The 14,913-nt window shown below is 42.5% G+C and overlaps 1 protein-coding gene across 8 annotated transcripts in view; it reads right to left on the bottom strand.

The window, feature by feature from the left end:
- The window catches only part of ABI3BP (ABI family member 3 binding protein), a 392,420-nt gene that overhangs the window by 201,858 nt on the left and 175,649 nt on the right, over positions 1 to 14,913 (bottom strand). For all 8 annotated transcript variants that reach the window (XM_019523725.1, XM_019523728.1, XM_019523731.1 and 5 more), the window contains exons 11-13: positions 3,685 to 3,759; positions 2,843 to 2,917; positions 554 to 634 (exon numbers count right to left, since the gene is read on the bottom strand). In XM_019523725.1, the coding sequence (XP_019379270.1) occupies positions 554 to 634; positions 2,843 to 2,917; positions 3,685 to 3,759 (231 nt within the window). The remainder of the gene's footprint in view (positions 1 to 553; positions 635 to 2,842; positions 2,918 to 3,684; positions 3,760 to 14,913) is intronic.

The following is a 14,913-nucleotide window of genomic DNA, read 5'->3' as shown; positions in this document are numbered from 1 at the left end:
GGTGCACTTTCACAGAAACCCCTGCACCTATCTCCTTGAACCTTAGCAGGCTTCATGCCCTGAGAAGGGGCTACAATCCCTGTTGTTTTCATGTGAATCTGCAAAAAAAATGACAAAGTTATATGTATTTTAGTGATTCCCCATTATAGTCTATGGTCAAATCTCCAAATCAGTGCTGAATCTCCGAATCTGATTTGGCCAAATTGAATTGGGACAGTGCCTCGAATCACCAAATCCAATTACTGTCCCTCTGAATCTGCTGAAGCTGAATCTGAATCGAATACTTGCTGTTTTGCACAGGCCTACTAGATACTTCCTTGTGTTTTAATACAGTGCATGAACCTACACAACCATAGGTATGTGTTACAACATACAACAACCATATCTAGTATCTGTGATATGTAAATTACTATCTGTATGCATAAAGGGACAGAGTATATTTTAATTAAGATTTCCTTCTTTTAAGAAGTAGTTCTAAAAGGTAGCAGAATTTTGGAGGGGAAAAAAAAGCAAGTACTAGCTATAGAAACTGAGCCACAGCCAAATTAGTAACCCAGAGTGGTTGGAGTGTGTGCCAGTTCAGGTTTAGAAGTCAATTTAGTTTCTTCAAGTCTACTGGCTCTCTCACTGTGAGCTGGAAAAAAGGACCTAGATTTATTTTTTATTCCTTGTAAGCATCAGTTTAAGTCACAGTCACTGTTCATTGTTTATTTTTTTAATGGTAGCCATCAATCTACACTAGAGGATTTTTGAATGACTCCTGTAGTGGCACAGCTCCATTGTCATTAAAGTGGTTACTCCAGGAAGCCCAGCATGGGTATAATATTTTAGATTCCTTCTGTTGCAGTTATATACAAGCAATAGGAAAATAGAAACCCCAAAGAGTAAAGCTGAGATCAGTAGGTCATGAGGTGTTTTTCCAAAAGCTTGCCAAATTCAATACCCTGCATGCTATAAACAAGATTGCATTACAAGTGATACATGTAACACTTTGCCTGCTGGAGTGAAGGTTTTATCCTTCTACCACCAAAAATTCATGATAGAAAGGACTAAGGATCATCTACATCAGTAGCAGTCAACCTTCTTGGCAGATATGCTACTAATTAGCCCTCCCCACAAATGCCACTCCAGTCTCTTTCCCCTGCATGATCTGCTGCTCTGTTTTCTGCTTCCTGCCCCAGATTCCTTGCCTGATCTAATGCTTTGCTTTCTGCTTCCTGCCCTATCTGCCACTGTGCTGCTATTCCCTTCCCCAGTCTGCTGTATGCCACATGCAGAGGCTGCCCGTGGTGCCAAAGGTTGGCTGCCCTTGACCTCAGCTCTTCCCTTTGTCCAACAATAACACTGCAACAAAGCATTTTAGCCACTATTCTTTACTTTACATGTCACAGATAGCTTGCAAAATATTTATTCACTATAACAAGCTGAATTGGTACCCATATTTGATCAGAGCAGATTAAGACCACACACACTCAGTACTCCTGCTGACTTGCATAACTGGGTAGGAATGATAGAGTCAAGGCCATTAAGAGGCAAATTCTGGCAGCCGTTGTATACAGCTGTAGATGTCATCCAGAAAACCCACAGAGAGTAGGGACTCACTCCATGGGTCCTGTTTTAAGAGCTGCAGATGAATGTTCCAGGATAGAAAGAATACGGATGAAAATCAGCAGCTTTGCTCAAATCACGAGTCTCCAGATACTTGGTGTCTTTCTTGTAGTGCCAGCTCACAAAATCATAGATTTTAGGACCAGAAGGGATGCCTAACCTGTTCTTGCCTCCTGTATATCACAGGCCATTACATTACATCCACTTATGGTTGTCGTGAGCCCAATAATTCATTTTTAACTAACGCATATCTTCCAGAATGACATCCAGTCTTGATCTGAAGCCTTCAAGAACAGGAAATGGCTTGTTCCTGGACTTAATTATCCTCACTGTTTAAAATGTATGCTGTGTTTCTCATTTGAATTTGTCTGACCTTGACTTTGATCCATTGGCTCTTATTTTGCCTTTCTTTATGAGATGAAGCAGCCCTTTAACCCCACAATTTGGAAACCACAAAAGTGCATATTCATCATAATCATATTGCCTAGCATTTTTCTAATGAGTTAAAAGGTTCTTAACAGTTTCATGACCCTCTCCATTTTAATACATCCACTGGACAGAGATCACATACAGTAGGCAAGGAGGGGTTCTGCCACTGCAGCAGCAACTTGTATATAAAAGAATCTGTGAAACTGATAAATTCACCTTTTTGTCAGTATCACTTACAGCTGTCAATTTAAACCAATCTTTTTACATGCTGGATCCATGCTGAGCCTGGACAAAGGGGCCTGCATAAAGTCTGTCAAGTGGACATCAGTTAACTGGCATTGTACTTCATGTGTTAAGAGCAGCATGAACTCCCACAATGAACAGTGTTACCCTGTATGCTGCCTGTGTAGATATTTAGACAATACTTTTAGATTGGTTTTGTTTTCACTTGGAATGAATATATTTGTGCAGCAATGACATAATGTCACTAAGAACAACAAATTGCCTCAATGGCAGCAATTTGCAGCCTACAACTGAAAATTTTACTTTGTTTTTATAGGATCATGACATATTAAGGTGATTTTAACCTTTTAAGTCAGGCTTTATTTTTAAAATCCTTTAATTTAAAATACAGTATGAGTAAGTTATTGAATTCTGAAATTAAATTTTATAGGCCTGTTAAATCAATTTCAGGAAGCTCGTTCCCAGCATTGCACTGGAAGAGAGAGATTTAGCTAAGCATTGCATGCAGTAGTCTTTGGCAGCCCTCACTCTTCAATGGAGGTACCATAAATGCAATATTTACCCAGTTTATTCAATGGCAATTCAGGCTTAGGGGTCATACTAGGTTTTGCAGAATCCAGTACACTGTCACTGTGAGCTATAATAAATATGAGTTATTTTTGCTTCTGCTATACATTCAATACATTTTGCTCAATACACATGCGAAGCAAGTTTCAAGACAGCTCTAATAAGGTTGGTCTGAAAGCTGTGTTATGTCACTTCATGAAGGTAGCATGCTGTTTTCCACCATCAAGCTCCACAGACTTTATAATGCAAAAAAGTTATGATGCTTTCTACTTTGAAGTGGAGATCAGAGCCACAAACTTGCAACACATGCCGTTTCTTTAGAACCCAGATCCACTTCCACTGAAGTCAGTAGAAGTGCTGTAATTGCAATCAGTGGAAGAGAGGTTCAACTCCAGGGGAGAGATTAACATAAGCAAATTAACTTCCTGAGTGCTTTGGGATAAATATCTAACAGAGAGGGAGAGACAGAAATATAACACAAGCACAACAGTATGCTTCAGAAGTACTTCACAGGTTAGCATGTCTTATGGTTAAATGCAAACATAAAATAAGCATTCAAACACTCTCAGGGTTCTTCTCTTTAGGGGTCAGCTGTTTTTGTTTTAATACAGTGCATGAACCTGGCAGCCAAGTTAGCCAAGCCATCTCTATAAAAAAGTAAAAGCACGTCAGAGCTTTCCAGAAGTAGAATAAAAGAAACCAGGCTCTTTGCTGTTGTTGCACAGAGGGCAGGAGAAACAGAGGGAAGCAATGTGAGCCATTCTTGTGAGAAAGGGACATAGGAAGCAGAAAGTTTGATGATTAACAATAAAATAAAAATGGACAATTAGGGTTTACCCGAAGATGCCTCTGATTTTTCTAGGGCACCAGACACCGTAGGTATAATGCTTTCCTGGAGTGGTTCACTGGTACCTGCAAGATGAAAGATTAACAAAACAGAGTGAGAAAAGACAGTCTAATATCAAGGGGTGGAATACAAAAAGAACAGATATGAAAAAAAAGGATTTATTAATCTTTATTTATTCCTGGTATGCAATTACAACACTACTTTAAAAAAAAGGAAAGAAAAAAAAAACCCAGTGAAGAAACCCCCAACCAAATGGAAAACCTTACCAAATGCCTTAGAGGAGTTCTGCATGAAGACCATCTCATTATTGGAATGTATTCACTATTTTAAGTACAAGAAAGTACAGAGGATAACTACAGGCTGAAATAACCTGTTTACCATAGCAAACAACAGGAGGTTTTTAAAACCCATCAGTATGGTTGTATTTTACTTCTGAATAGATCTCTTGACACACTGACCTTTTAGTGTGTCCCCTTTGGCTGAAGGAATTCCATAGTAAAGTTCTTCAGTGGTTAAAGCAAGAGAAAGCTATGGCCACCTTATTGCTAACTCAGCCACAAATAGAAGCAAGTTGCTTAACAGTTTTGAATCTCATTTTACATGTTCATAAAATAAAATTAAAATATTCACCCCCCACAAAAAAATTATACAAATCTTACAAGCACTTACAATCTCAACTAGCACTTCACAAAAGTCAAAAACACTGGATGCTAATATTTCATACAAAGAGTTGAGTAATGAAGTACTGAAGGCATTCTGCTAGGTAATTAAACCAAGAAAAAATTATTAAGAAAGAGATTTATTTATATTACATAGCAGATTTGCTTTGATGAATTAGTAGTAGAACACACACAAGCCCTTATAAAAGAGAGATCAATAGCTTGGACCATCGTTCAAAGCCAATTCTCCCACGTTCCACACCAAATGCATAGATTCTTCTAACTATAGCCTGCTCTGGTCCCATCTGAAGTGAACAGAAAGATTCTTGCTGGCTTTATGCAAAGTTCAATTGGGAATTATGAAAGAGAAGAATGTGCTAGTTGTTTGACTAATTTAGCAAAGCAATTTAAAGGGTGAGGGAACATAGGAAAGCATTGAGGAATATGGGTTGCTGTGTTCAGAAAACATTCCAAAGTGGAAAATACTGTAACAGGCTTGGCAGAAATGAGGCGTGGAGATCATCTAGCAGTCTTTCCATGGACTCTCATGCCAAAGGAGAAGAGAACTGAAAATAAGAAAATGGTAGGATGCTTGGCTTAAAAAAAAAAGTAGCAGAAAAGTCACTGCAGTCTGTCAAACAGTGCAACGCAAACCCTTGGGGAGAAAACTGTATGGTATAACCAAACAGAATAGTACTCAAGGTCATGGAACCTTGTAGACAGCTCAACTGGCTGAACATTCTGATACCTTTTCTTCTTTTCTTCTTTTACGGAAAAGGGAAAAATGGGGATGATGTTTTGCAGCGGACTCTGAATATTTCATTGCCACTGCTAGGACAAGTTCTCCTTAAATATGTCATAGTAAATATCTACAGGGAATGTCTACACGTGCATTTACAGCAGCTTAAATTTACTGCACGGTAAGTTAATATGCCTTAACGCCTGCACATACAGATGTTGGCCTATTCCTGCTTAATGTGCTATTGCACAGTAAGCAGGAATAAGTTGAGGTCCACACCGGCAGGCATTAAGGTTCATTAATACCGTGTGTTGGAACTAACTTTAGTCCCAAGTCATTCCACACACACACTGTTACTACACAGTAAGACGCTACTGTTCAGTAAGTAATGATGTAGGTATCAAATTTACGCTCAAGTTGGCATAAGTCACCTTATTTACTGTGTAGTATGGGCATGCATGTGTAGATACACACCTGTACTGTGCAGTAGTTTCAGTTACTGCGCAGCAAATGCACACACATAGATGAGCCTACAGTGTCTCAGCCAAAAAGACTCAAGTCATTTAAGGGTAAGACATTGTACACAGGATTAGAAACTCTGTGGATGCGTCTACACAAGACACTATTGTGCAGTCATTACTGAGTATTTATTTAGTACTCATATTAGCAAATGTCTTTTAGGTGACGCTACTGTGCAGTAGCCTAATGATACTGCACAGTACTGATATTTTCAAGCTGTGCTCAGACAGGATTGAACTACATGAAGCCTAGCCTTAGTCAATTGTGTCCTACACTTCCTGCCTCCTGCAAGTCCTACCTTTTAATACACAACTTCCAAAAGCCTTTGGTCTTAGTTCATATATGTACAAACTCAAGTACCCAACACAAACAGTGGGTGTGTCTGTCTACACATGCATTTGATCCAGGATCAGTTTACTTGCAAGTAAGCTACTCATGAGTAAACACTCCTGAGCAGGCATCTACACATGCAAGGAAGTGGGAGCAGATTTGCTCTTAACAGCATCAAACTGCTCCCATTTTGTGGGGCCCTGCAATGGACCCCTGCTATCATCAGGGGGGCTCTAAGCTCCCTCTGGGTAATAGCCCAGGGGCTGCCAGGAAGCACCAAGCTAAGAGGTAACTGTCTCCTGGCAGGGGCTGGAACATTATACCTCGCCCCAGGGGGCTGCCTTCTGCCAGGGCGGGGGATAAAGTCCCCCTGCCTCAGCAGCAAGGAGCTCCTGGCTCTGGCTCCCCAATCAGAGGTAGCAGATTTGGAAAGAGCTGCAGGGGAGGGGCAAGTCCCAGCCCCCTGCCCCAATCTGCTGGTGAGGCAGCTCGAGGTAGGGGGATGGGATCTACCCCATCAATACAGTTCTTTCCAAGCCCTGCGTCTTGATCAGGACAGTTCCTAGCTCTCACCTGGCATGCAGAGGGAGGCTGGGGAGCCTGTTTCCTACTCAGCTCCATAGGCACAGAGCTGGGTGGGGAAGAGACTCCATAGTCCCCAACAAAGGGGGCTCCCAGGGCCAGCTCCACACCATTGGGATCTTAGCACTAGGTTCATGGTTGTGAGGCCAGTGCCAGGAGATCCTTATCTCCCAGTGCCAGCTCCCTGACTGTGGGGCCTGTGCTGGGGGACCCTGTATTCCAACCCCTGCTTCCCAATCTTCCAGCCTTCACTTCCCAATCATGATCTCAGAGCAGGGGGCTTGGAACTCCACACCCAGGGAGACATAGTCCCTGCCCAGGCTCTGGTGGTAGAGTGTACCCCAGCAGCAGGCAGCTTTTGGTGGCGGGGAGAAATTTCCCACCCCCTGGTGGACAGCTGACTGGAAGCAATGGTTCCCAGTCAGTCATCTAAATAAATGCTATTGTGCTGTTACTAATCAAAAGTAAATTTGCTATTAGCATTTGCAGGTAACAAATTTATGCACGATTAGCAAGGTTTACTGGGGGCATCTACATGTATCACTATGGCAATATTGTTACTGTGCTGTGATTTAGTACTTCCTTTTGGAAGTACTAAATCACAGCACAGTAGCAGCCTGTTCTGTGCTGTACGTGTGGTGCACAGTTATTTTTAGCAGCTACTTTCCCATAGCAGCATGCTATACTGGGAAACTCATTGCTACGGCAAAGTAGCTGCTGGTCACGTGTAGATGCCTGCAGACACTACATGGTCATAGCAAGTTGCTATGGTGATGTAGCATCATGTCTAGATGCACCCATTGTGTAGTAAGTATGTGCACATGTAGACACACATGCTTACTTCACAGTAAACTATGTTACTGCACAGTTATGCATCTCATGTAGATGCACCCTGTAAGCATAAAGTGTCTAGTGCTAGACATGCAAGGATCGCTTTCCTGAACTATATTCTAATGGAATTCTCTATTTGACATTTTTTTTGCACACTCAAATATTACTTAATATTTTCAGGCTGCCCTGAGAACAATTAGGTTATGTTTATACGATGTTTGAGAGAGCATAATAAATAAATGCAATAGTGCTCCATCACAAAGGAAAATAGAAAACTCTCCATCCTTGAAAGTTTCTCAGAGAAGATATAACCCTCTTGTGAAATTCTAGCTTTCAAGCATAAGAATTCAAGCAAATTATCTGTGGCTACACACAAATATCACATAGGACATGTACAGACGAGTACACACATGCAGTATGTGGCACCTCAAAGTAGTCTGAGATGCCACAAACCGCACAAAGAGCATGTGTACTTGTTTGACGCACTGTTAATTTGCAGTGTGGCAGGGTTTGTTTGACACCAGGAGATCTGCTTTTTTCTGTGCCTTTTTTGTTTTTACACCAGGAAATCCTGGTGTAAAAAAAAATGTAATTGAAAAACGCAGTACAGTGCATGACGTAGCAGTGTGCACCACCAGAAATGGAGCCTGGCTGGCCAGAGCCATTGTGTGGCTGCTGGCCAGGCTCTGAATGGCTGGATTGGCACTGATGCTGCCGCTAGGACCATAGGTAAGACTGCTGGGGCCAGCACAGGTGCTGGCCCCAGCCTCCCCTACCCCAATCAGAACAATTTGCCCCACACCAATCCCACATGCGGGGACATGTGCAGTGGCAAATAGCAGTGGCACAAATTTTGCTGTGACAACTGCACACCCCTGTATGTGGGGATGTGGCCATAGTGATAATTTGTTTCTCACTCTTAAAGATTTTTGATAACTACAATCCTGGAACACAGAGCTACCCAAAGTATTGAACAGAAACAATATGAAACACCAAAAAACAGATCCATGAACACAAAAGAGTATATCCGTTGGTACTTTAAGGAAGAGAGAATCACTGAAAGGATAGATTACTAGAGAAAGAGAAGGCAGTATATGGATGTAGCATTTATCATGGTTTATTTGAAAGTGAATATCTGGAATGTCTTGGTAAATAACTAATAGGTAATGATAATAATAGGAACATTTATGTCTTTGGAGGAAATGGATTTAAGAGTGGTTACCATTAAAAAGCCAGCATTTATTGACTGCAGTCTCACAACTGAATTTGAAATACCACCTTATCCCACTAATAAAATGGGAAATAACCATAACTGGTTATCTGAATGTATGTTGACCTTTTTGGGTTGGTGCTTCTGTAAAATATGTAAGTATGCACAATTGCAGCATGTAGAGAAAAAACTAAGGATTGACCTAATCCAGAAAACACCAAAAATGTGCCTATCTGCTTATGAAAGACAGTGCTTAAGTAATGCATAAAACTCTTTGCATGAATGAGGTGTGGGATTTGATTTAAAAGATGAAGAATTTTAAGTGAATGCAGCTGAAGTTGCTTGAGAGAGATTCTTTAGTACATAAGAGAGATTGAATAATGAACTGTGCAGTCATGTTTAATGATTGATACATTCATTTAATAAAATAGCATTGTACATTTCCAAGAATCAAAAGTATAAGATGCAAAGATGGATACAGCTGAAACCTGAGGATTTTAGCACAAAATATATAGCTTTTTTACACTCAGTCTGGAAAATTTATTGTACACAAAGTGGTAAGATTTTTGGAACTCTTTTCCTCCTCTCCTACTATGTAATAAAATCAGAAGCATGGCAATATTGTGAGAAGGGTTCTTCATGTAATGGAAAGATGCTGTAGAGCACATAATTTTTAAAGGAGACAAAAGCAAATGGTCCATCTGTGCTGAACAGAAGAACATGAAGCACATAAAAAGACAGAGAAAAATTGTACACAATAAATTCTATGCAAAATTGTTAGCACATAAGTTTCAAAATATATACTAAAGAAAGCTCAACTATTCCACTGAAGGGTATTAAAAAAGTTAAGAAGATTCTTAAGAGAGTTTTACTATTTACCCATATCTAGGTAAAATAAAGTTGTTCCATACCCACAGCTGGAACAACTACAGTGCCCCATTTGATAAGAGATTCAGATAGAGAAATGTCCTATTTTTCCTTCCAAAACTTTAGGATGAACATAAACAGCTACTGGTATGCAGACTTCTCTGTCACAGTTCAAACTAGAATTTGGCAAGAGGCTTACCTGGATATTGGAGAATAAGAAATCTGCAAACATTTTCAGAGCCTAAATGATGATGATTGCTTTATCCAGAAGACAGCTGGCAATCATTACACGTTTTTGCTGCATTACTATATTCTGTATTTCTTCTATTCCCTACATACTCTTCAGGAGTGCCGAAGTCTGCAAAATCACTCAGCTCTGAATCTCCAAACTGGGCTAACTTGAGTTGCAGCGAATCCAAGGAATTTATCACTCATAATATTCTACAAACTTTTACAGAAAAGTATAGGCTAAAGACTCCCACAGAAAATTGAATTTTCAAGGTCAGTGGAGTGATCTGATCTATTCTCAAGTCATTTAAAGGTAAGACATTTTACACAGGGTTAGACACTGTGGGTGCATCTACACAAGACACTACTGGGCAGTCATTACTAAGCATTTATTTAGTACTTGTATTAGAGAATGTCTTTTAGGTGACACTACTGCACAGTACCCAAATGATACTGTGCAGCACCATATTAGCACTGTCCCTGCTGTGATGTGCTACTGCACAGTGTTTTTTGGCTACTGTGCCGTCAGCGTCTCATATAGATGTGTCCTTTGTTTACATAACAGCAAAAAGACAAAGCTCTTTTAAAAATGAAGTGAACTGGTTTGACTTGATATCAATGAGTTCATTCCTGTTGAACTTTAAGAAAAAAAAGCAAGTTCAGAGCGGTTTAAGGGCCATGTTCTGCAATCCTACTCATGCAAATACTCCATTTCTTTGAGACCAAAGGAAGAAGACAAGTAGGATTGTTTCAGAAGAAGACAAACAGGGTTTGGTCACACACTGAAGTGCATCAATGAGGAGATATAATATTGATGAGGCACAACAATAACAAGAAGATTATTTCCTCCAACTAAAATATTTCCTTTAAATAAAATATTATTTCTTCTAACTAAAATAACAAATAAATAATCCCGTTCAGTCTTCTCTTCTGTGGGATTATAACTACAACATCCAAAGGCTTTGGTCTGCATCTTAAAATCATATTAAAAGAGGTTTGGAAGTATCTTTGAGAAGTCACTCAGTTCAAGCCTCTGTTCAAGGCAGGATCATCCCTATTAAAACCTGATACTGATGTGCCAATGTAAGTTGTTTTTTTAAAAACATTTAACATATGTGAGATTAAAATTTAAGTTAATCTAAAGCTGATTCAATCAACTATTAGATAGAAGTGCCAAAAAGCCCCACTGAAGCACCCCATCTATATAGATGCTGGGTGAGCTGGGCCAAAATAACATGATGCCTCTTCTGGGCATGCGCTGCCCTTGGCATGGGGGTGCACTGAACTGAAAGAAAAGCGCCTTTTTTTTAAGTCTGTAAGCACCCTCAGTGTGGAACTTTGTAGTGCCACCATTTACAGCTCTCATACAGAGACATGCCTACAATTATTCCACCTTAACCTCCCATAAGGCTTTTGCAAGATCAGGCTTTTATCTTATTTCCTTTAGCAGACATTTTCACAGAGAAGTCAGGCTGGAAGGGACCTCAACAGATCATCTAGTCCAGCCAGGATTCTACAACCTTGGTATTATTAGCACCACACTCTAACCAAAGTTGCTAAAAGCCTAGTCTTGTGAAAGTCCAAGTTTCGAGGGCCATCACACTGCAGGGACCCTCTTCCTTCACCATATTCTCACAAATCAGAGCCTCATAGCTCATGTCTAAACTAGCAAAATAATTTTACCAGGCTCCACATCACTTCTCCCACTGGAACATGTAGGGCTTTGCCACTAAATGGAAAACAAATCAAAGTGCAGGCCTTTTACCTTTATTCCAGTCATCAGTCACAACTGTTCATTCATCTGTGTGCCACTTCTGTTTTCCAGACAAAATATATAAGGAGATTAACTACTTAGACTCACAGAGTCACAGAAAAGTAGGGTTGGAAGTGACCTCAGGAGGTCATCTAGTCCATCCCTTGCTCAAAGCAGAACCAGCCCCAACTAGATAATTCCAGCCAAGGCTTTGTCAAGCCGGGCCTTAAACACCTCCAAGGATGGAGGTTCCACCACCTCTCTGGGTAACCTGTCCCAGTGTTTCACCACCCTCCTAGTTAGAAGGTTTTTCCTAATATTCAACCTAACCCCCTCCCTTGCTGCAACTTGAGACCATGGCTCCTTGTTCTGTCATCTGTCCCCACTGAGAACAGTCTAGCTCCATCCGTTTTGGAAGCATACCTCAGGTAGTTAAAAGGCTGCTATCAAATCCCCTCTCAGTCTTCTCTTTTGCTGAGTAAATAAACCCAGTTCCCACAGCCTCTCCTCAAAAGTCATATGCCCCAGTCCCCAAACCATTTTTGTTGCCATCTGCTGGACTCTTTCCAACTTTTCCACATCCTTTTTAAAGGGGGGTGGGAGAAGGGCAGGGCAAAACTGGACACAGTACTCCAGATGTGGCCTCACCAGTGCAGAATAGAGCAGAATAATTACTTCCCTTGATCTGCTGGCAATGCTCCTACTAATGCAGCCCAGTATGCCATTAGCCTTCTTGGCAACAAAGACACACTGTTAGCTCATATCCATCTTATTGTCCACTGTAACCCCCAGGTCCTTTTCTTCAGCAGCGTTGCCTAGCCAGTCAGTCCCCAGCTTGTACTGGTGCATGGGATTCTTCTGTCAAAGGTACAGGACTTTGCACTTGTCCTTATTGAACCTCATGAGATTTTTTGGCCCAATCCTCCAATTTGTCTAGATAATTGTGAATCCTAGCCCTACCCTCCAGTGTTTCTACTACACCCTCCAGCTTGGTGTCATCTGCTGCTGAGGGTACACCTCTATGCCATCTTCCATATCATTAATGAAGATATTGAACAAAACCAGGCCCAGGACTGACCCCTGGGACACTCCACTTGATACCAGCTTGCATTGAGCCATTGATTACTACCCATTGAGCCCAACAATCCAGCCTGCTTTCTATTCACCTTACAGTTCATTCACTCAACCTATACTTCCTCAGCTTGCTTGCAAAAATGTTTTGGGAGATGGTATAAAAAGCTTTGCTGAAGTCAAGGAAAATTATGTCTACTGCTTTCCCCACAACCATGTAGCCAGTTATCTCATCATACAAGGCAATCAGGTTGCTCAGGCATAACTTGCCCCTGCTGAATCCATGAGGACTGTTCCTAATCACTTTCTTCTCCTCCAAGTGCTTAGAAATGGATTCTTTGATGACCTACTCCATGATTTTTCCAGGGACTGAGTTCCCTTGGGTCCTCCTATTTCAGTGTGCTGCACTGTGTAGTATGTTTTTCAATAGAGGAGGTAGAGCAGCAGGAAGTGCAGGACTTCAGAAGAGAAGCACCGGTACCAGAGCAGATTGGAGACATGCAACACATTAAAAATATTTGATCGAGGGAAGATTATATTGCTACCATTTGCCATCTATAATTGTGCTACTACAATTACAATTTTTCCATCTTTAATCTCATATCAGTCTCCTAATTTCTAACCTCAGTTGTCTTTGCTATAGTAGAGGGGCTAGTGTTGCTGCTGAATGAGACTGCTATGATGCAAGGTAACTTCTCTGGAAGTATCAGCTCTGACATGCCCCCAGCAGATTTTACTCCTGTCAAAGCTTTTCTCCCAAAACAAAAAAAGAGTGAACAGCTGTTCAGGACAATTCTTTCAGAAGAGAACTGGCTCTTCCACAAGAAAGACTGATTTGTAGGAGGAAGATCTCCCCACTCCTGCACTAATTTGGCTGTGGGCCCCGTCTATATGAGACACTGACTGAAATACAAAGAGCAGGGGCTGTTCTTCTGCAGCAAGAACTGGCAGGGTTCCTGGTGGGGAGAATGAGCTCCTGTTCTGCAAGTTGATTGACAAGATCGGGTGCAGGGCGTGGGGGGGCGGGGAGTTTCTCCCAGGGCGGGAACCCTCCCTGAGACCTTTGTGGCAGCTTCTGGCTGAAAAGTAGCTGTTAACTGCCGATTGACAGACACCCCCTTCTCAGGCAGAGGCAGGGCCAGCCTTACGGGTGGGTAATGTGGGCAACCGCCCAGGATGCCATGATCATGGGAGCACCACACTCACACACATGCATCTACACACATATACCACCTCTGCCTCCTTGCTGGACTGCACCCCGTGCCTCTGCCTATCGGCCTCTGCCTGCAGCAGTGCTGCTGACTTGAGCGGGGGTAGTGGAAGTTGGCCAGCTACAGGGCTCAGCGATGATGACGAGGTCCCACTACCTGCTGGACAGGGTGTGAGCAGCACTCACTACCTCATGCCCACAACTGGCTCTATGAGTTCTACTACTGCATGTGTCAGCAGCATGCACCCCTCATGCTTCTGCTGCTCATCATCATGGGCACCTGCCTGGTGCTGCTTGCCATCTTCTTCCCCTCAGGGCTGGTAAGAGCCAAGCCCCCACTCCTCCCCTGCCACCATTCCCCTCTTGCCCTGCTAAGCCACCACCAGGGAAGCTGTGGGGAAGCAAGTCTGCCACTCCAACCCAGCAGCTCCCTCCGGGGCTTTATTTCTGAAACTTCACTAATACTACTATATACTTAAACTCAAAGAAAGGGTACCAAAATACAGGTTCACCCAGGGCACCATTCTCCTTAGGGCCAGGTCTGGGAAGAGGAAAGGGCAGGTTATCAATTAATGAGCGCCACTAAAAGTGAAGCAGCCCTGTGGTGGTCCCTGTTTGGAGGGCTCCCCTATGTAGCTCTCCAGCCAGGGGGCTGGAATACATGTACATTACAATTCTCGAGATAATTTTCTAGTTGCAGGAATTTCACAGAAATTCTTAACCTCTAAAAAAAATGCCCATCCACCACCTCAGTCAGCACAAACCCCAGCACTGCCAGGAAGAGCTGTGCAAAGGAGATTGAACCTTGGACCATCGACAAGTGAAACCAATACCTAAAGGCAAGGCTGTCCAACTGGCAGCCTGTGGGCTGCATGTGGCCAGTGAGAGTTTAATTTCTGGCCCCCAGGGGCCCACCACCCCCATTGCTCCAGGTGGGGGCTTGGGGTTCCCTCTCCCTCCTCCACATTTTCTTGTATGTCTCCACGCCACTGGGGTAGCGTAGCACTGCATGTTGCAGCCCATGATGGGGGCAGCCAGGGACCTGGAATGCCTGTGTGGTGCAGAGCAGTGTGGGAGCACACGACTGGGCAGATGAAGATGAGATGGGTGCCACTGATAATCCAGCAGAGGTGGGGGGAGCCCACATGCATAAGCAGGGTGCAGTGGGGAAGTGACTGCCCGTGCATGTGCCACATGCAGCGGGGGGGGGGGGGGGGGGG

Source organism: Gavialis gangeticus, unplaced genomic scaffold (assembly GCF_001723915.1).
Source record: "Gavialis gangeticus isolate Ggan-Ray unplaced genomic scaffold, GavGan_comp1, whole genome shotgun sequence".
NCBI lineage: Eukaryota > Metazoa > Chordata > Crocodylia > Gavialidae > Gavialis > Gavialis gangeticus.
Note: the sequence above shows the minus strand (reverse complement) of the source record. Positions and strands in the feature narration are given on the sequence as shown.